This window comes from Pseudocercospora fijiensis (assembly GCF_000340215.1).
Source record: "Pseudocercospora fijiensis CIRAD86 unplaced genomic scaffold MYCFIscaffold_2, whole genome shotgun sequence".
NCBI classification, from domain to species: Eukaryota; Fungi; Ascomycota; class Dothideomycetes; order Mycosphaerellales; family Mycosphaerellaceae; genus Pseudocercospora; species Pseudocercospora fijiensis.
This window is the reverse complement of record NW_006921533.1, coordinates 6792538-6812398: the sequence shown is the minus strand read 5'-3', so window position 1 is coordinate 6812398 and position 19861 is coordinate 6792538. Positions and strand designations below refer to the sequence as shown.

General features: G+C 42.1%; 3 protein-coding genes across 3 annotated transcripts; 2 read left to right on the top strand and 1 right to left on the bottom strand.

Annotated features, from left to right (window-relative positions):
- Positions 1–566: 566 nt before the first annotated feature.
- MYCFIDRAFT_172474 (uncharacterized protein) lies at positions 567–1680 on the bottom strand (the record flags this gene model as incomplete). Its single annotated transcript, XM_007925744.1, has 9 exons — positions 567–583; positions 636–684; positions 713–729; positions 760–862; positions 897–980; positions 1005–1435; positions 1465–1544; positions 1576–1621; positions 1656–1680. 9 exons carry the CDS (start codon positions 1678–1680, stop codon positions 567–569), a joined length of 852 nt encoding a protein of 283 aa, XP_007923935.1.
- On the top strand, positions 1679–2575 carry MYCFIDRAFT_194737 (uncharacterized protein; the record flags this gene model as incomplete). The annotated part of the gene is made up of 1 exon (XM_007925743.1): positions 1679–2575. The coding sequence occupies one exon, from the start codon at positions 1679–1681 to the stop codon at positions 2573–2575; it is 897 nt and encodes a 298-aa protein (XP_007923934.1).
- Positions 2576–2605: 30 nt separating this feature from the next.
- MYCFIDRAFT_172472 (uncharacterized protein) lies at positions 2606–14832 on the top strand (the record flags this gene model as incomplete). Its single annotated transcript, XM_007925742.1, has 25 exons — positions 2606–2612; positions 2666–2692; positions 2733–2754; positions 2779–2983; positions 3013–3182; positions 3218–3291; positions 3317–3350; positions 3418–3433; positions 3462–3517; positions 3549–3662; positions 3691–3729; positions 3753–3778; positions 3815–3842; positions 3885–3909; positions 3934–4016; positions 4065–4087; positions 4118–4199; positions 4223–4343; positions 4385–4414; positions 4447–4474; positions 4505–4600; positions 4637–4656; positions 4693–4804; positions 4851–4894; positions 14821–14832. 25 exons carry the CDS (start codon positions 2606–2608, stop codon positions 14830–14832), a joined length of 1494 nt encoding a protein of 497 aa, XP_007923933.1.
- Positions 14833–19861: the final 5029 nt, after the last annotated feature.

Below are 19861 nucleotides of genomic sequence, written 5' to 3'. Positions count from 1 at the left end.
GGTTGGATAGATGCAGGTTCCACTTTATGAGCAATCCTTCGTCGATCTCGGCATGAAGTCCGTGGTTGGATAGTGATGATGAAGCATGATTCGACCACAATAATTCCATGTCTGGAGGCTGGGATGGACGTGTTCCGCTTGTTTTGGTCCCGACGAGTTATCCTCAGCTTTCATTCGAGGAGATTGCGAGGTTGGGGAAGGGTATTAGAGCTGCTGTCATGGGGATGAGGAAGGCTTTTGCGAAGATTCTTGAGGATGGGGGGGCTGGAAGGGGTTTCAAGTGATATTGCTACTGTTGCTGAGATGTTTGAGCTTCAAGGTGATGCGAAGATGCGAGAGGTCGAGCAGATGATGGTCGCGGACGACGCGTGGCAGGACGAGAGCCTGCTAAGCTGTCGCCTCACTCAGTAGAGATCCGAATCGAGGTCGGAGATCAGACTACCGCTTGCCAAAGATCAACTTCCTGAGTCGAGCTGCATTGCGTATGCATTGCGCACAGATGTTGATGATCTGCTCTGAATAGGTTCACCCGGCTACGCGATACCCGAAATACGGCTTTGCTTTCTTCACTGAATATCCCTCCCTCAATCGCACGTGGCAGGTTCTCGGAGATCCAAACACGAAATGCCCCTCACTTGTTCTCTTCTTTCTTGCCGTGCCAACCTTTCTTCTGCCCTTCACATACTCGCTGCCATGACCACTGCCGCCGCACCCGCCCGCCCTCCCTCCCTCTATTTCACCATCAGAGCGACTTCTCACCGCTCCAGTGCCCCGTCAAGCGCCTATACAGGCCTAGTTTACGATGGATTTCCGTGTCTTCCGTGGCACCTGTATCGGTTCTCCGATCAGTCTGATTGAACCGCTTTCATTGATTTCCAATGGTTTCCTTGAGCGACCGCGTCAGCGCTGGAGCGAGCGGCATTTGCTATCCGGTCGCAGGTGCGGCGAAAATCTCCCCTCGATTGCTTGCTGAGGTACTGCTATGCGAATTGTGTCCATATGACTTGAACGATCAGCATATCACGATTATTATTCTGGCAGATGGTCAATGTGCGACAGAGCCCTTGGCAAGCCAAGACACAGCAGATTAGTCTTGAGATTACGAGATTTTCTGGTTTGTCAGCCAGGAAAGGACAAAGAAAGCAGGCGTTTACGGCCCGGCTAGTGCGTCCCAAAGCATTATTTGTCGAGTGCTCATTGCCGTCAGACGCGGCATACTGTGTGTTTGTGATCAGATCGGAACTGCAGGCAGGACGAGTAATGACGAGAGTTGTGCAGAGAGTCGCGAAAACAGCGCAAGAATTGATCAGAGCCGCGGACACTGACAGAGCAGCGACTCCCGTGGCCTGAGCGCATTCCAGCGCCGATTCTGACTGGCTGGATCCGCCTCGATGCTCCATCGTCCTCAAAGAGCACGTGATATTGCGTGATTGAACTGATTTCAAAGTCCTTTAGAGCCCTCACTACTGGTGCCGGCAGGACTCCGCGGGAGGGCAATGGCGATTGCGTGCTCACATGCAAGTGTGTCCTCGAGCCCATCTCTTCTTCCAACCATTATTATTTCCTTGTCATCACCCAGTATCGACGCCATCCGTAGCCCTTGCTGAAGAGACCAACTGGACTACACATCACGTTTGCCCGTCGCCTCAATTGACCGCCGCACCCCTCCTCTTGCGCCATGTCTTACCACAACAGATCGTCTTCCGACATGGAAGTAGAATCCGGGTATGCCAGTGGCAGTTCGACCGCTTCGCTGCCAGAAGTGTACTTCTCGCGGCCACATTTGAAGTTCATCAACTCCCAACTCTCGAAGCTGGAACCGCCCGAGGTCCTCAAATGGTGTATCGCATCTCTGCCGCGCCTCTTTCAGACCTCCGCCTTCGGCCTCACAGGTCTCGCCATCATGGATATGATCTCCAAGCTTGATACACCTCTTCGCACTGACATTGAGCTCATCTTCCTCGACACTTTGTATCACTTCCCTCAAACCCTCGACCTCGTTCAGCGAGCCAACCAGAAGTACTCGGGCATGAAGGTGCACACATACAAGCCACAAGGCTGTGAGACGACCGCCGACTTCGAGGCTAAGTTCGGAGAGAAGCTGTGGGAGGTCGATGAGGAGAGATACGACTACGTCGCCAAGGTTGAGCCAGCTCAGCGCGCCTATCGAGAACTCGATGTGAAGGCCATTATTACCGGTCGACGACGGACCCAAGGCGGAAAGCGAGGTGATATCGATATTGTCGAGATCGATGATGCGGGCCTCATCAAAGTGAATCCTCTCGCAAACTGGTCGTTCAAGGAGGTTCAGTCGTACATTCAGGCCAACGACGTGCCAACCAATGATCTGCTTGACCAAGGCTACCGATCAATCGGCGACTGGCACTCCACTCAGCCTGTGACTGACAGCGAGGATGAGCGCGCCGGCCGCTGGAAAGGACGCCAGAAGACCGAGTGCGGTATCCACAACAAGCGAAGTCGATATGCCCAGTACCTCGCAGAGCAAGAAGCCAAGCGCCAGCAAGAACTGAGCGACGCAATAAACCAGGGCTTGAAGATCGGGGCGGCCGAATAACAATCGCTGATTGAGGGTTTCGATTTCGGTATGAAGAGTGTGGTCTAAATCAAGGACCGACTTGACCCAATCCCTTCGCTGCACACCAAGCGTTCGCCATGCTGAAGGACAGCGCGGGTGTGCTTTGAGACGATGGATTGAGAGTGGATTTCCTGAGCTGCTAGAGCATTAGACGACTTGTGATTAGCATCGGCGTTGGGGAGAATCGAGAATCAGGCCAACTTTGCATCGCGTTCGGCCTTGAAAAGCGTGCTACATGACGAATGGCGCGCATCTGCTGGTGGTTACGGTACAGATAAACGCTTCATGAATGAAAGATATCAGATCATACTTGCCGGTTCATCCTCCCATTGGCGCTTTCCTGTCTTGTCTGCCGAAGAGTCTATGAAGCTGAGAATCGCGACCTATGTTTGCTGGATGTCCGGTGTTGTCTTGAGAGGTCCTCGCGAATGACAGAATGTGCCAACGGCCGTATGATCGTGCTCCTTGAGCTCCGAACGGATGCGTCACCAAATGATGGTATTGCGTGTCGACTGACTGCAAGCAGAATCTTCGCGGTCGATCATGCCATCAAAGTGACCTGTCTCCTCATCGCTGTCACGTGGAAGTGACCCCAGCCGCGTCCCAATCGTCAACATGAAGAACAAGTCGACCACGACACCTCATGTTCCCCCAAGAAAGGCTTTTGAGGCCTCCAGAAGGCGTTGAAGGCCCAAGTATCATATTATTGCAATGAAGAAGAGGAGAGAGAGCGGGAAAACGGCGAAGGTGGGAGGTCGCAGAGGAGGTTCTTCGGAACATCGGAAGGAGCGAGGGAGGTAGCGACGATCCGGCTCAATGAGCATGAAGCTTGAGCTAGTTATTATCTAAGACTGCATCTGTTCAGGCCAATCTTTGCTTGATATGTTCCATGCTGCATGTAACTTATGACTTTGGGTGTAGGTGTGCGACGAGGCGTGGGATGGCTCACGAGTACGGGAAAACGTGGCCGCGAAAAGATGGAACGGTTGACTGCGACGGCGTTCGTGGACCGCTCATCACCCATTTGGACTGAGAAGATATTCTACCATCCTGGTTCAGTGGCCGAGTTCCGATTGGGAACCATCCTGCATGAGTGAAGACGTCGATCGTATGGCAGCGGACTACTACATGAAGTAAAGATTGAAATAGGACGTAGAAATTCCATACCTACCGATGACAATCGTCCTGCAACTAGTTACATCAATTGAGCAGTAAAAGAGATTGAAGGTTCGGTGGTAGATCACAAGTTGCCTAACTACGATTGACCAATGCTGATCTACATTCGCAGAGGACTCTACTCATTATCCTACATCGTTTGAGAGTGAGCCATTCTTCAGATCTGCAAGGAAGCCGAACCTCTGAGATCTCTCGAACTCGAACCTACGGCAAACACTACCTTGGAAACGAAGGCTTTTGCCTTGTTGTATACGTCCTAGTATTCTCCAAGGTGCACTTTATCTCGTGTCAGTAAATGTCTTTGGTTTCAAGCGCGTGTGAGCGATCGATAGGTGCCATGCCCAGAAGACAGCAACGCACCAGAAGAAGAAGAATTGGCAGCTTCTACGCTGACCAGCAGTGATCCATCAAGATCTCCAACGATATCGTCGAAAAGCGATCTAACGCAAGGAACGGCGCTTCACTATTCTCCTCCGGGACCACGCTGAGTTCGCCGTTCACGCCTCGCACTGCTATGCTGCTATTTACTCATCTGTTCGAGTTCCCGGGCATCGCGGTTTCCTCTTTTCGTGTGCTGCATTTGGGACGGCCCTCTTAAACGAGGGCAGGTAGTTCAAGGGCATAGATCAATATTCTAATGCAGTCTTCTTCTCTTCAGAATTGATGATGCTTAGGTGGATGCGACGGAGATGGTTAAACGTAGTGAGAAAGCGAAGCATTCATGCCAAGCAGGGGCACTGGCCAGGCATTTAGGGCTTGCGGAACCTTCGGTTACGTGGCCCCTTGTTTCACACACGCGACGCCGCTCGTTATTCTGGTTGTCATATTGTTCTGTAGCGCTGCCTTCCTGCCTTCTTGATTGAGGCAGATCTTCTACGATTTTTGTTAAAGTCGGTCCCAAAAACGTAGAAGACGCTTAGGAGAAGCTGGTAAGGACCGCATTCTGGTCTCCGATCCGGTTCTCGTATTACTACCGGCGCAGCTTGAGCACACCAATACCACGGAACCCGCGTAGCCCCGCACGAGACCGCCGTGCTGTATCGATACTGTATACCTTACGATATGCGGCAAATGCTAGTTGGTAGGCGCTTCGCTCGGCTACCCCTTGGGCAGCACCTGCCTGTACGGTACTTAATAACTCTATACAGGCATAACCTGCTTCGCCTATTAGATAAAACAGCATTCGCAAATATCAATTTCTTCTATTTTCGGCTACTAAGGGTCTGAACTAATTGCAGTAGACGGATTTCGCTACACCTTTAATACTACTCTAGGTGCCGCTTTAGAGGCAGGCCTAATCGGGACTCTTAGCTTCCTATTCGAGTACTGTTCGCTAAGCTAGAGCGGCCGCTCTAAACTTCTAATACGTTAAAATACTTATAGTTTAGTATAATTTAAGCATAACTTAGTCTTTTAATACGACGTATTATAGAGAGGCGTAGAGAGACTATTATTAGCAGAGGCTATGCGTTCTAGTATAGCAACGGTACAAATTATATAAAATTTCTACTACGCTTAACTATATTCGGATCTTAGCGGCTTAATTAGGGACTAGAGCGGCACCTATCGAGTTAGAAGGGTATAGCGAAATCTGTCTAGTCTCGGCTTAAGCGTTAAAAGCGTAAGATAGTAGCCCTCTAATAATCCGATCGCTATAAATTTATTCTAGCGAAGCGAAGGGCACCTAGAGCAACTTAAGGAGCTTACGACGAAAGTTGTAGAAGGTATTCGGAGCGTAGTATATAGAACAGTTAGACTTGCTACCTTAGGTTAAGTTTAGAAGGGGGTCGCTAAGGAAGATACGTCTATACAAATCTAGTCCTACGAGCTAATTAGTCAAAATTCGAGAAGTTATTACGTACTAGAAGCCTTAGGCTAGAACTTTATTACTTCCTACCTTCCGTACGAGGGACCGATTAAAGATAGTCGCTAGTAGACGAGCGATCTAACTTAATATAACTAATATATTTAGAAGAAGGACTAATCTATCTAGAAGTCCGAAGATAAAGTATAGCAGTTGCAGCCTTAGGCATTAGGCACGTAATAGACCCTAACACCTAGGTATATACTCTAAGTTACCCTCTTAGTACGTATATATCGCTATAGAATAACAAACAATATAATAGCTATTCTATTAGCAAAGCAAATAAGGGGTATTAGGTAAGCAGAAACAGGTAAACAAACTAGACCACTCTTAGGTTATATAGACAAAGCAAACAAAGGCCCTTTCTTCTTAGTACTTAGTAGCTAGCTTTGTAGCGCTCGCAATAGCGGCCTTGCAATCTACTAGGTTTAGTTGTTTAACAAAGCGGCCGTACTTAATCTTATTAAGCGGCTTAGTAAAGCTATCGGCTATCTAATTATATATACTAACCTATTAGACGATAATAGAACTATTAGCAATCTTCTCTCGAATATAGTAAATACGAGCATCTATATGCTTCGTACGGCTATTAATAGTAGTCGATTTAGTAATAGCAATAGCGGACTAATTGTCCTCGTAGAGTGTTACTAGGAGAATATAGCCCTTGTAGCTAATCTCCTTTAATAAGCGAGCTAAGGCAACTGCTTCCTTAGCCCCTATAGTAAGTTGAATATACTTAGCTTTAGTTAATAATAGTGTAACGAGTATCTAGCGGCCGGACTTATACAATAGAGGTCCGCCTACAATAGTAAAGTAGAAGCTGCCTATAGAGCGACGAGTAACTAGATTATTAGCCTATAAGGCGTTATAGTAACTAGCGAACTTGAGGTCGTCTTCCGTTATAGAAACTTTTTTACCGATCGCGATGATCCTATCGATAGGATCGCTTAGGATCCTTAGGATCGTACGTTAAAGATCTTGTCTAATAGGATCGTCGCGGTTTAGAAATTCTAGCAAATCTGTTCGTAGTAAGAATTTTATTCTTTACCGTCCGACTCGTATATCGAGTCGGGCTCGAGTCGTCGTATATACTAGTACTAGCATTTGAATTACATTTTCTATCGGATCTGTATATTATACGATTGTTGCTTCTACTAATATCTAACGTTTATACGTATACTCGGGTAACTACTAGCATTTGCATACGTCTACTACGTATACTAAGTTAGTACCGACTTAGCGACCGACTCGTATAGTATTAACAGATTTCGTTATATTATATAGGGCATCTATTTATTATAGTTAATAAGAATGTATTCTATTCGTCCTCTATAGCTATATTAAAGCGATATACCTCTACTTTCTTTCGTTTGTTTCCTTTCGACTTCTTCTTCTCTTTTACTATATATCTTCTAATTCTTCGATCCTACGTCTCCTCGTTAAATGCTATCTCTTTAACTTTGCCGCCGTCTGCCTCTATATCCGCCTACTATATCTACTCCCCCAAAATGGTAGCGAATAATTAGAGACGAAGGGAGGATAGTTAAGAAGGAAGGGAGGACGAATAGAAAGCACTATATACTAGGGCAGAGGAGGTACTAAAGGCGGAAGATAGAAGAACCCCTAAGAGGGTATATAGGATAATAATCTTAGAACTCCTTAGAGGACTAAAAGCAATCTACAACTAGGCAAGCTACGTAATTACAAAGGTAGCTAATACAGTTGCAGTAAAGATTACGAAGAAATAATAGGAGATAAGCCTAAACTACCGTACCTAGGTAGTAGTAGCTAGTTAGGAGGCGCTAAAACCCCCGAGGACAGTAGTTAGAGTCTATATTACGGACCTATAGGAGTAAAAGGAAATCTAAGGACTTATAGGGAAAGAGATTGTAGAAAGAATTGCAGTTAAAGAGGTAATTAAGGCTAAGAACGAAGGTAAAGGGGTAATTAAGCTATTTATAGCATAAGAGCAAGACAAAAAGAAGCTAGAAATACAAAAAGAATGGACAACTAAGATAGGGAAAACAGCAAAGGTCTCCTAACAGCAATTTATAATTATAGCCTATAGTATAATAAGAAGCTTTAAGGAAGAATAGGATATTAAGAGCCTATAGAGACAAAACCAAGCTACATGCCTAGGCCTAAAGATTACAAAAGTAGTATAGATTAAAAGGAAAATCGAAGAGACTAAGAAGCAGTCTTCCCTAATTATCTAGGTAGGGAGTGTAGAGCAAGCTAATATAGTGCTAGACTAGGGGTTGTTCTAGGACTTTAAAAGATTAGAAACAGAGATATATAGAAGCAACTATAGGATAATATAGTGCTTCAAATGTTAATACTATAGACACTTAGCAGCTAAGTGTATAAAGACAACTAATACCTGCTCCTATTGTATAGGGGATTACTAGGTTAAAGAATGCAAAGCATATAAGGGAGAAGTAAGATGTATATGCTATACTAAAAGACACCCCTCTTAGGCGAAGGAATGCCTAGTAAGAATACAGGCAGCTAGGAAGGCAAAGGAAGCTAGAATTAATATACTAAAAAGATATACAATAAGCTAGGGCAGCTAGGTACAGAAGCAACCTAGCTAAGTGTTACAAAAGAGGTCTAGATAAGATAATGGGTTTATATTTAGGGCCTTACTAGTACAAGAGAGTTACTAGCAACTAGGGAGACTAAGATACCTTAACATTGCAGGAAAGGAAGCAGGGCAGACAAAGCTTAGTCAAATATTGGTCTAAAGTAAGGGAAGACTAAAGGAAAACTTATAGGGAAATAATATAGATAAAACCTAATAAACATTGCAACATTACTAAACATTATATAGTACAATATTAATAAGAGTAAAGACAAGGTATAGAGGAGCTTCCTTTAAGCACTAAACCTAAAAGAACATTACATTATTGCAATCTAAGAGCCCTAGCTCAACCTATATACAAAGAGACTAGCAATAGTTAAAGACCTAAGATACTACCTAATTATCTACAACTAGGGAGCCCTAAGGATATGCATCTACATTAGCAAGGAGATAGATATAGAAACCTAGCAGGCTATACTATAGGAGGATAGGGACCTAATATTAGTTTAAATAGAGACATCCTAAGGTACACTCCAAGTCCACTATATATATAACCTACTACTAGACTTAAGAAGCAGTACCTAACTAAAAACCCTAGAAAGACTACCTAGAGTTATCTAGGGGAACACCTACTAAATCCTACTTAGGGATTTCAACCTCTACTACCCCCTCTAGGGCTTAGACTTTACCCTAGCTTACTACTTCCTAGTAGGAAGACTAATTAACATATTAGAGAGGGAAGGAATAGAAATTGTTACCCTAAAGGGACTAATTACCTAGGAGGCAAGAGGAAGCAGTAGCATACTAGACCTATACTTTGCATTATATTAGATTAGGAATAGGATTATAAGATGCAGGGTCAACTAGGAACTAGAAGAATTATCAGACTACTTCCCGGTATAGATTGAGCTAAATATCTAAGCCAATTAGGAAAGGGAACTAAAGGAGAAGCTTAACTAGAAAGGTGCCTAATAGGGTAGGATTAGGGAGGAACTAGAAAGGGACCCAAAACTAGAGGAACTCTTAACAAAGTACCTACTAAGGCTAGAGGACATTAATAAGGCAGTAGAAGAACTAATAGGAATCCTGAAATAGGTAGCTAAAAAGTATACCCTAGCAAAGAAACATTCACTATACTAGCAACTATACTAGACTAGTAAGTGTATAAGGAAGGTTAAAGTAGCAAGGAAGGCTAGGAGGCAGTAGACACAAACCTACACCTAGGAAGCATAGGACAACTACAATAAAGCCTACTAGGAAAAGAAGATCTAGATTAAGAAAGACAAGATACAAGAATAGAGATCTATAATAGGAATAATTACAAAGAAACTAGAGGAGATATAGAGGATAGCCAAATAGGTAAGGAGACCTAAATAGGATAAGGATATGCTACTACAATTCCCGGACATTATAGACTAATAAGGACAAATGTAGACTACAATAGAAGGGAAAGTAAGAGCCCTAGGCTAACACTTCTTCTATAGAAAAGTATAAGCAGACCTATTAGATATAAAGGAGAAAGAATAAGAGACTCTACTGCTAGGTATACTAAGAGACACCTAGGTTAAACCCGAAACCATTAAAAGGATCCTAAAAAAAATTCTAGGCAATAAGGCACTAGGAGAAGACAAGATCTATAACAAACTTCTAAAAGTATACAGGAAGGGGCTAGCCCTAGCACTAGCCAATATCTTTTTACAAAGCCTAGTACTAGGACACTACCTAAGACTATTTAGGAAGTCCCTAATAGTAGTGCTAAGGAAGCCCTAGAAGGAAGACTATATACAGCTTAAGGCCTACAGACTAATAGCCCTACTTAATACAATAGGTAAGGTACTAGAAAAAATTGTCGCTAAAAGGCTAACAACCTTTACCGAGGAAAGGAACATCCTTCTTAAAGGCTAGATAGGAGGAAGAAAGAAGAGGTTAATACTAACAGCTATAGAACTAATTATAGAATAGATTAAGCATATCTAGTACTATAGTTAAAACTAGGTAGCAACCCTCCTCTCCCTTAACATCTTAGGAGCCTTTAACAATGTCTCCTATAAAAGGCTCCTATATATACTTAAACAGAAAGCTATACTAAACTAGATAGTCTAATTTATCTAGTCCTTTTTGTAGGAAAGATTAATACAACTTATTCTAGGTAAATTCAAATCAGACCTAATACTAACTAAAAGGGGAATCCCCTAAGGATTAATACTCTCCCTAATCCTCTTCCTTATCTTTATAGTAGACCTACTCCCACTCCTAGAATTAAAAAACATATTAGTATTAGGGTTTGTAGATAACACAAACATCCTAACCTAGTCTAAGACAATAGAAACAAACTGTAAGATCCTAGAAGAGAAGCATTAGGAATATAAGAAATAGGCAAGGAGGTATAGAGCAAAATTCGCCCTAGAAAAGTACTAGCTTATCTACTTTAGCAAGGCCAAATCAACCTATAATATAAAGCAATCAATCACTATCTAAGGCTTTAAAACCTAACTATTAGCAGAGCTTAGAGTACTAGGGATCTAGCTAGATCCAAAACTAAATTAGGGACTATAAGTAAAGAAGGCAAAGTAGAGGGCAGATGCTAATATGCAATCTATTAATAGGCTTATAGCCTCTATATAGGGGGCTACGTTCGAGAAAGCTAAAGTTATATACAAAGCAATTGTTAAGCTAGCAATACTATATAGAGTACAGATATAGATAGCCTAGGAGAAAACACTAAAGAGGATTAAGCAACTAGTTAGCAGGTCCTAAACCTAAAGCCTAAAGAAAATCCTAGGAGTATATAAAACTATACTAATAAGGGTAGTAGAAATGGAATTAGGGATCCTACTAGTTAAACAATACTTCAAGGGACTAAGACACTAATATACAGTAAAGACAATAGAATACCTAGCCTAACAGACTATCTAAAAGGCACTAGATAAGATAAAAACCTAGTACATTAGGACTAGGAGGCGAGACAGACTACAAATAACTCCCTAGAAAGTCAAAGACCTAGAGCAATATAGAGTCTTAATAAGAGAAATGCTAGAGAAAGAGCTTTAGGGACTAAACGCAAGGCTAAAGGAAGACAAGCTAAAGGGAGAGAAACAAAGCCTAGCAGAATTAATTGCTAGATACCTATAGGAGCAGGAATAGAACAAAACACAAGTTAGACCGGGAACCCTAAAGGCACTAATCAAATTTGGTTAACACAACTACTAGCTCTATAAGGACCTAAACAGGGCCGAGGCAAGCCTAGCTATCTAAATTAGATCTAAACATATTAGACTCAGATCTTACCTATTTAGAAGAAACGTCCTAGGAATTAAAAGTAGAGCTTACTAATATAGCTACCAATCTCAGAACCCTAAGTATATACTACTAGTCTGCCCTTAATAGTTAGAAGGCAGAAGTGATTAGAGACTAAAAGCAATAGAAAGGGAATACGATAAGCTAATCTAGAGTAAAGAAGACCTAAAGAGGATAGTAAAGTAGATTATTAAACAGGGATTTGTACAACAATTCGTACTAGTAAGGGAAACTAAGGAGTAGATAAGAAGGAGGGAAGAAGAGGAGGAAAGAAGGGTAAGGCAGTAGGCAAGGTAGTTAGAGGGTAACAACTATAACACTAGTATACCCTAGAGGAAGGAAAACAAGGAAACGAGGAAGATCAATACTTATAAATAGGATAGGAGGGAGGTTTTTACTAACTAAGCTGGTTTCCTACCTAAAACAATACATAGAAACAGACCTACATAGGCCGAAAGGCACTACAATAGGCAAATGAAATATCTATCTATCTATCTATATCTACTCCCCCTCTTCTAGCCCTAATATATCCCTAACGCGATTACTTACCGCCGCGAATAAAGTCTTATCTATTATATAAGACTAGTCGGAATACCTACTGTTCTTATAGTAATTAGCGCGTAATCCTTCCCTATTACTATTACCGCGGTATATCTATACCTTTAGTATTAATTGTCTTTAGTTCTATTGTATTCTATTGTCTCGGTTACACTTATGCCGTTGCCTCCCCGTACCGAAGCAAACGGATTAGTAGCCCCCGTCGGCTTCTAATCTATCGCTTAGAAACTGCTCTATAGTATAGGTAGTCTAACATCGTTTTTCTTAGATAGGGCCTCCGCCTCCGCTAACCTATCTATCGTATTATCGCCGGCTTTGAGTTATTTACTTAATTGTTGCCCGGTAGACGCTTTAGGACCTATCGATTATATTAGCAGATAAGAGAAATACGGCGCTCGTAGACTACTCTTACTATAGCGCTCGATCGATCCGCCTTTATCGTTAGAATCTAAAACGACGTCGATTGCTATAAGTATATCGATGTCGTTACGTACGCTCTCGAAGTTATTTATTAATAATTTAGGGATATCCTATACTCTGCCTATATACCGTATATATATCTTCTACGCTTTCGATAACCGAAGGTTACGAGTAGCTTAATCCGTCGCATTCTACGTAGTTATCCGATCTAGGAACGGCTAGTGCATTAACTTGTAATCTAGGGCTAGCTAGATCGCTTTACCTCTAACTTTAGTTAAATGCGACTCTATCGACTATCTAGTTAGTATTCTACCGAGTACCGTAGCGGTAGACAATATTATAAAAGGGGTGACTTTGTAGTAGTACTGTTTAATATGTATCTTCTAGCCTCGCCGATCCTACCGGAGTAGTATACCTGCTAGACATTTGTATATAAGCTTACTAAGGTAGCGCGTAGTATATATCGACCGTTAGCTATTATCTAGTAACTATACTATTTTAGAGAGGGTCTTACTAGTTTCTCGTCGTAGCACTCGAAGATTTAGTTATCGAGCATCCTCTTAGCGTATACTATCCTTTTTAGAGTGTCGGTTATTGCGATCGGTACTTAGTTTATTAAGGTCAATCGGATATAGGTATTAATATAGCCTCGCTCCTTTCGTATAGCTTCTCGCAACTATTCTAATATTAGTCTCGATACTATTATATCGGGATCTCTACCGACTGCTTAGACTACGTCTCTCGACGGTATATAGCTACCTAGCTATAGCACTATTATACGTAAAGCTAGTAATCGATTATAGTTTTTACTATATACCTCCTTAATTGTTTCGTCTACCTATACTAGGGTTTAGGTAGTAGGAAACATCGTCTTACATCCTCGGGCCCTAGTTAACGTAATAGCGAATAGTTTACGACGCGTCTCGTTATATAAGATTTGCTCCCTTACTTCGAGTAAGCCCTTCTTTCGATTTAAACGTTCTTTACTAGAAGTCGTTAAGCCTTTGTCTCGCTTCTTACGTCGTTTTAATAGCTTTGTATCGTCGCTCTAATCCGCCCTATCGTCGCTATACTTCCGTTTTAGCCTTACCGGATCTTTGCTATTCTTGCCCTTATACTAGTTACGTTAGTCCTCTATTACCGTGCTCTAGCATACGTTACCTTTATAAATTTCGATCTAATGCTAGTCGCTATATATAAACGAGTATCCTCTCTGTTTTCTTCTTCGAATCTAGTATCCCTATCCGACTCTATCGAGTTAGATAACGACTTAGTTCTGTATTTATCTTCTTCGTAGTTGCGACCTATCCTAAGTGTACTATAACGAGTAGTAGTATTGTTACGAATCTAATATAGTATATATTAGACTATACGCGTCTTCGTACTTGTTTACTCTACGAAAAGGGGGGCATTAAATTGCGGTTTCATCTTCTGCTCCTATATAGACTGCCCGAGTCGCCGTCTATAATCGCTTATTAGTCCTATCGGATATGCCCCGCTAACGCTAAAGTATAATCGTAGCCTATAGACTGTTCGCTATTTTCGTACCTTGTCGACGCTAGCCTAATTCGGTCGCGAGTCGGATTCGGGAACTATTAATCTAGCGCTATTATTAGTCTAGCGGTAATTATTGCAGTCTATACCGACGGTATATAGCAACACTATCGACATTGTACTAAAGCAATCGGCGCATTTAGACTATTTATTCCTCGCTCGGTCGCTACTATAGTATATATAGATATATGTTCTTTATCGGTAAATCAATCGGCGTTAGCTAATCCGCTAGGTCGAATATATACCTTCGAAGCCGCCTCGTAGTATTACGGGTTAGTTAGAACTATCTCTATTAGCGTGTTTAGCTAATTCGAGGTTAATAATACCGTAGAGGCCCTATACTCGATAGATGCAATTCTAACTAGATTAGCTAGAGGCATATAATCTACCCTAGTACGACGACTGCTAGTCGTAGCCGATTTAGCCTTTCCTTAACTATCGCGCTACCCCGAGTCCGCTATCGCTATAGCGCGATTAGGGTACTCAAATATAGGCCGAGATTAAATAGATAAAGGAAGAGATCGCGGCGCTTAAGACTGCTATACGTAATATACTTACTATATATTAGCATATATCTAAGATTAAAGCGTAGTACTTATCGTAGTCGGGGCATCTTGCCTTCCGTTTAATAAATAGATTAGTGCCTATTACTATTAGAGTAGGACTTCTATATCGGACTTAGTAAAATTAATTATTTATCTTGCTTTTCTGCGTTTATATTTACGCTCGTTCTGCCTCCTTAATTTGCCTATAGATTGCAAATCGCAGCTATAGGCCTCTGCCTAATATGTCGGATAGACTAGCCCTCTACTATCGCTCGTTGTTAATTCGAACGTGTCTATATTAGTCGCTTATCTAATGCAAGGCGTCGACGCCGGCTTCGAAACTACAATCTACCCGTAGTATCTTAACTAATCGTTCGAGGTCTATATTATCGACTTCTACTAACGCGCGGCCTCTAACTATAGGCTAGCGATAATCGAGTTTATATAGTCGATATATAGGTTTTACCTTCCCGTTCTGCTCTTATACTATAACTATGCTCTGCTATACATTATTTAGTACGCGGTACGGCGGCACCGCTCTAGATCCTTCTAGTATCGCTAGTCTAGTATCCGTCGATATAGCAATTTCCGCGTAATCGCTAGTATCGCCGACTCTACGCGTTGTTACGCGTACCGTTTTTCGTCTCGTCCGTCGGCGATAATTAGAACAAATCTTGTATACTAGGCACCTAAACGCAGTCTGTCCCTCTACCGTACGGATCTGCTTTACTACCTTAGGGAACTCTTCTTCGTATTTCTCGTCTGTTAATACTAGGTCGCATAGGTAACCTTGCGTCCTTCGGCGTTCCGGCAATAATAGTAATCGGAACGTACTACTAATCTAACTAGACTCCTAAATTAACCTCTCGACGCTAGCGTAAAATGCGTAGTATATCGACGGCGATAGGCTAAGGCCGCGGGTAATACTACCTATTAAATATTGATCGCGAGGTAGTTAAGTACGTAGCATTCTCGAAGGCGGTAGTTATATATATAGCGTAGTAGAAAGTCGACGTTAGTTAGTAGTAGAAACTAGAACTACTCTAGTCGCGGGGTTTGCTAATACCGACTCGGGCCCTAATTCGGTATCGAATCGGGTACTAAGCCTACTAGGCAACTTCTATATCCTCTATTACTAACTTCGGTAGCGGGTTCGGCAAATTACGTTATCTATTATCTCGCTTCTTAACCTTACGCCTAGTATATTATATTGCCGCGGATTTATATATAGTCGTTTATTCGGCCTCCTACTTAGACTACTACTCTAGTATACGATCTATAGAATATTTCGATCGTTTTATACCTTTGTTTACTACTCGTTATAGCTAAATACATGCCTTTTTACCGCCGATAGAGTTAGTAGTATCTATAGAAAACATACTATCTTGATCGTTAGCTCGAACTATCTATATACCCTACTCTCGGGTCCTAAGACTAACCGCCTTACTAGCCTATACCCTCGTACTATAGCGGGTCTAGTCTACTCGCTATCGTATAATAATTGTTAGTTACTATAAGGACATAGATCGGTTAATTTAGCTATATTGCGTAGCTTATAAGCACTCGCGTCTCGCGCCGGCGATCGCAGTCGCAACTCTACTATAAATAGGCTTATATTTACATTACTAACTTTCGATTACTTGTTACGTAGTACTATATTTACTGCGACTTGTTAGTCCTATATCTAGAACCGTCTATCGTATAGGGGTTTATACTATAACGATTATCTGTAGCCTTATTACTTCGGTTACTAGTTGCGTAACTAAACTATTATATACTTAAGCGCTAGATGCCTCACTTCGTCGATTTATTAGCTAGTTAGGCCCGACTCGCTAACCGACCCGGTTATAAGGTAGGCATTTAAGGTCGTTACCTTTCCTTATTACTGCCTTCTTTAATATTTACTATTAACTCGCACTAATATACCTGTTCTATATATATGCATCCCCTTACTCTCCCTATTATACGTATAGTATATTATTTCCTTCGCTAATGCCCTATTCTAACTCGTATATAGGCCGTACTATATAACTTAGCCGTCGTGCTCGACTAGCGTTAAGCTAGTATATATAGACACTCGTTGCATAACGCAACTCTAACGGCTCGCGTTAGGGTCGGCGGGTATAAGTAGCTCTTTGCTCCTATTCTTACCTCCACCGACCCTAACGTATAGCGAATTTTACTAATTCTATTAGTTTATCTGCTACTCTCGGATAGTGTACGTCGTTGTCGATCTATAGTCCCTAACCTCTATTATATAAGTATTACTAATTAGTATAACCTATTATATACTAATGCTATATACTAGTTATAAACTCGTCGCCTACTGCCTTTACCGAGATAGTAGTCTCTATAAATATCGAGGACTAGCTAAAGGACAACGAGCTACTAATCAAAGCCTTAAATAGTAGTAAAGACGTCCCTAAATATATTATACTAAACCTATATAGCATCGACAAGCCTCTTCTTACGTTAGCAATAAAAAGGCTCCTTCCGTATCTAGAGAAACATTTTTCATTTAACTAGTTAAAGGGGAAGTAGAGTCGCTAGCCCGTTAAGGGGCATTATAAGGAGGAGAAAGCTATAGTATACGCTATTGCTAGCAACCTCAACTATCCTACTAAACCTAGACATACGCTATTAATGCCCGAATAGTACTTTAAAGATCCTAAATAGGCTCCGAAGTAGTACGTTAGGGGAATGCTTCCGTAGGACAATACAAATAGTCCGAATAATGAAATTTAGAGGTCTGTAGTCTACTTAGTATACCGCCTTATATAGAAGGTTATAAGGGACAAGTTTACCCCGCCGGCCGGTAATAATGCTAAAGAGGAAGACGTATCCGAGAGCGAGACTAATAGATCCCGATAAACTACGCCCTCTATACCTAAGCGTAGAGCAAGTTCTGCCTCTACTAGTAAGACTAGCAGAGCCGGTCGGGTGTTTAAGAGAATAACGCTAGGAGATTCGTACGGTAGTAAGGATACTAATCTAGTAATGTCCGACGCGCTACGCCCTATTAAGCCGGACCGGGCTAAGATTACGTTATAGTTTAGTATTGTCGACTAGCGGTTACCTTTAACGGCAGACTACGACGTGTTTAGCCTAAATTAGTCTGTCCTATAATCGAAGACTTCTAATAATATTAGTATAAAGGATTTGTTACGGCTCTAGCTCGTACGAGAGTTATTGCTATCGCCCGAATAGTAGAAGTACGAATTCTTCGTAGTAATCGATCTAGCTCGCGGCCCTAAAGGTCTTTCTAAATGCAAGACTAATCCGATATTCTACTCCCTAGCTATAGAGATATATAATAGCTTAGATACTAGGATTTCTACTAGACTCGATTTCCTCGTCGGCAAAAATATAACGGACTGTACTAGGATACCTTCTATATATCGTCGACCGTCCCTACTTAAGGCTTCTAGAACTATCGACCTAGCTTAGTACGGTACTTCTATAGCCGGTAATCCTACCGAAATTAATATCGGTTAGGGTCCGTAGTCGCCTACGAAATCGGCTATTAAGTAAGCTAAGGACGACCGACTCGCTCGTAAGGATCGCGCCGATCGCGAGCGCTATAAATAGCTTATCGCAGATAGATTCTAGAGGATATATAAAGAGTAGGAGGTAGCTTAGTAGGTAGCCGCGCGAAAAGCTATAGCCGACGTCGCCGCGGATATAATAGCGATTTAGTAGGCTATCGACAAGGCAGTTAAGGAGGTACTCCGCGATAACGGTTATAATAGGAATACTGCTTTACTTCTAGTCGCCCTCGACGATTCGGTTCGAACGGCCGTCCGTTCCGTATAGCCCGATACGATAGAGTATACGGTAAAGGCCTATATTGCTTCTACTCTGCCTAAGATATAGCACGCTTTAAATAGACTAGCACTATCCCTAGTACAACCTCCGGCGTAGACAAATGCTAGTAATAATGCTAAGGATAATAGAAAAATTAAATCGAGCAAAGCCGATAATGCTAATAGTAAGAAGGCCGGAGATATAATCGATTCGAAGCGAGATCGAATTCGCTAGAAATAGATCGAGTCGTTACCGAGTTAGATCGTATCGCTACTAGATCCGAATAAGCCTAAACTCGCCGTACGACTACCGGGTACGCAAGTAGAAGTCTAAGCCGACCCTCTACCGATCTAGACGTTAGTAGATTTTGTCGACTAGATCTCGTCGGCGATACCTAGCTAGTCGATAGATTTAGATATAGAAACCGACGTCGAGAAGCAGTTGTCTAGTAACGTATACTCCTATCTCGACGCTAAGAACTTTAAGTTAATATGCGATTTTAGACTACTCGATCCCTTTCAGACTTCGCCGTATATAGGCGTTATTCCGCCTAATTAGAGATCGACTCGTCCGTTAAAGTCTTACTAATTCTATATAATTACCTAGACGCTTCTAGCTTCCGTTGCTAGCGCAGACTTCTATATCGGCGGTATAGACGTAGGTATAGGCAAGACGGTATATACGTTAGGGTACGTCGCTATAATCTCGATATAGTAGAGGGTATAGAGTAATAACGGGCTATTAACTGCTAACGCCTATCCCTTTCGGCTATCTAATTCGTCGGTTAACCTAGGACTTCGGCTAAATAAGAAAATTGCGTTCGATCCGTAGGTATTAGCTAGCGGTATAAAGCCGGTTATCCGCCCTAGCGTTTACGTTGTCTATATTCCGAAGCAGCTAGCCGAAAACTAGATATATAAGATCGACAACTTTATACTACCCGGAGCTATGTTCGTATATCTTATAAAAGACTCTAGTAAGCTAACGAAAGATAAGAGACGTAATAGAGCTAGTCCGTAGAACTATAACTAGGTCGTATATATCGAGGACGTTCTTTATCTCGATTATATAGCGCTCCCGACTCGGCTAGAACTAGAATAGGTATTCGGTACAAAGATTGTAGATAAGTAGTAGTTTAAAAAAGGCGTCCCGGTATGCTTATTACTTAAACACGAGGATATAGAAGTACCCCCTTATTTATAGTACTATAAATAGATCGTCCTTACTACCTCGACTATAATATCTAACGTACTAGATTTTATAACGTACGAACGAGCTAAGAAATAGAAGTCCTAGATACGGTCGGAGAAATCTAATTCGAAACCGCCGCTACTTCGTATACTAGCTACGACTATTATCGTCGACGAGTTTTATATTACTAAGATATATAGCGCTAAAGAGTAGACTGCCGTCGCTAGTCTTATAGGCTATCCTTTCGTTCTCGGCCTAAGTAGTACCCCCTTTAG